General features: G+C 61.2%; 1 protein-coding gene across 1 annotated transcript; it reads left to right on the top strand.

Annotated features, from left to right (window-relative positions):
* Positions 1 to 106: 106 nt before the first annotated feature.
* On the top strand, positions 107 to 744 carry ETH_00030400 (uncharacterized protein; the record flags this gene model as incomplete). Its single annotated transcript, XM_013379076.1, has 2 exons — positions 107 to 195; positions 243 to 744. The coding sequence occupies 2 exons, from the start codon at positions 107 to 109 to the stop codon at positions 742 to 744; spliced, it is 591 nt and encodes a 196-aa protein (XP_013234530.1).
* Between the last annotated feature and the right edge of the window lie 250 nt (positions 745 to 994).

The raw sequence follows: 994 nt of genomic DNA, 5'->3' as shown, positions 1-994 counted from the left end.
TGCTGCAGTGCAGCAGGTGACCGGTGGTCAGTCCGGCGAGCTGAGGCCTCTCCCTGGCAGCAGAAACTGACAAAGATTTTAAAAGAACTTGCGGACGTCGCAGGCCATGTGGCTGCCTGCAGGTGTACCTGTGCATGCAGCAGCAGCAGCAGCAGCAGCAGCAGCGGGTCTTGCTTCCAGTGCCCCTTCTCCCTGGTAAGCTTTGAGCTGCCGCAGTACTTTGTGGCTTGTGGGGTGACCAGTGGTCACGTTGAGGTGTCTGTACACTTCGCACTTTGCTGCCAGCAGCAAAAAGCTCCTGGAGAGCCTCCGTGGCACTTTGTGGCTTCTCAGCGGCAGCAGCAGCTGCTGCTGTCGCTGGGGGCGGAAGCTGCTTCGTTTTTAGGAGCAGCAGCAGCTGCTGCAGCTGCCGGTGCACCCCAAAGCACCGCAGCAGATGCAGGCAGCGAAGTGCATCCAGCAGCAGCAGCAGCAGCAGCAGCAGCGGGGGTTGTGCTGCAGGCCGTGACTGTGCGGTCGCTGCAGACGCAGAAGTTGCTGCTGCAGGCCAACGGCCCAGTGGCGGTCGAGGCTGCGGTGAGCAGCGCAGCAGCAGCAGCAGCAGCAGCAGCAGCAGCAGATGGCAGCAAGTTGCTGCCAGCTGAGGCAGAGCTGGGCGTGGCAGTGCTGAGGGGCGCCGGCGCTGTTCTGTCATGGGCCAGTGAGGAGCAGCAGAGACGCAGTGTACGTACACCTCACGGCTAGCTGCGCTGCAGCAGCAGCAGCAGCAGCAGCAGCTTTTCTGCCTTTGTGTCTGGACTGATGTAAACTTAAAGAAGTGGGAAGCAACTCTTTGCTGCTGCCCTTTAGTTAGGCCCACTGCCTCTCTCTGCCTTCTACAGACACAAGAGTCCCCATTTAATCCACTTGCAGCTGCAGCAGCAGCAGCTGCTGCTGCTGCTGCTGCTGCAGCGCGCGAGCCCCCGTCACCCCTTGTCGCCCTTCAGGCGCACAA

The sequence above is a fragment of the Eimeria tenella genome, genomic scaffold (genome assembly GCF_000499545.2).
Source record: "Eimeria tenella Houghton genomic scaffold, Eth_scaff1387, whole genome shotgun sequence".
Lineage (NCBI taxonomy): Eukaryota > Apicomplexa > Conoidasida > Eucoccidiorida > Eimeriidae > Eimeria > Eimeria tenella.
The sequence above is the reverse complement of the archived record's forward strand: the minus strand, read 5'-3'. Positions and strand labels throughout refer to the sequence as shown.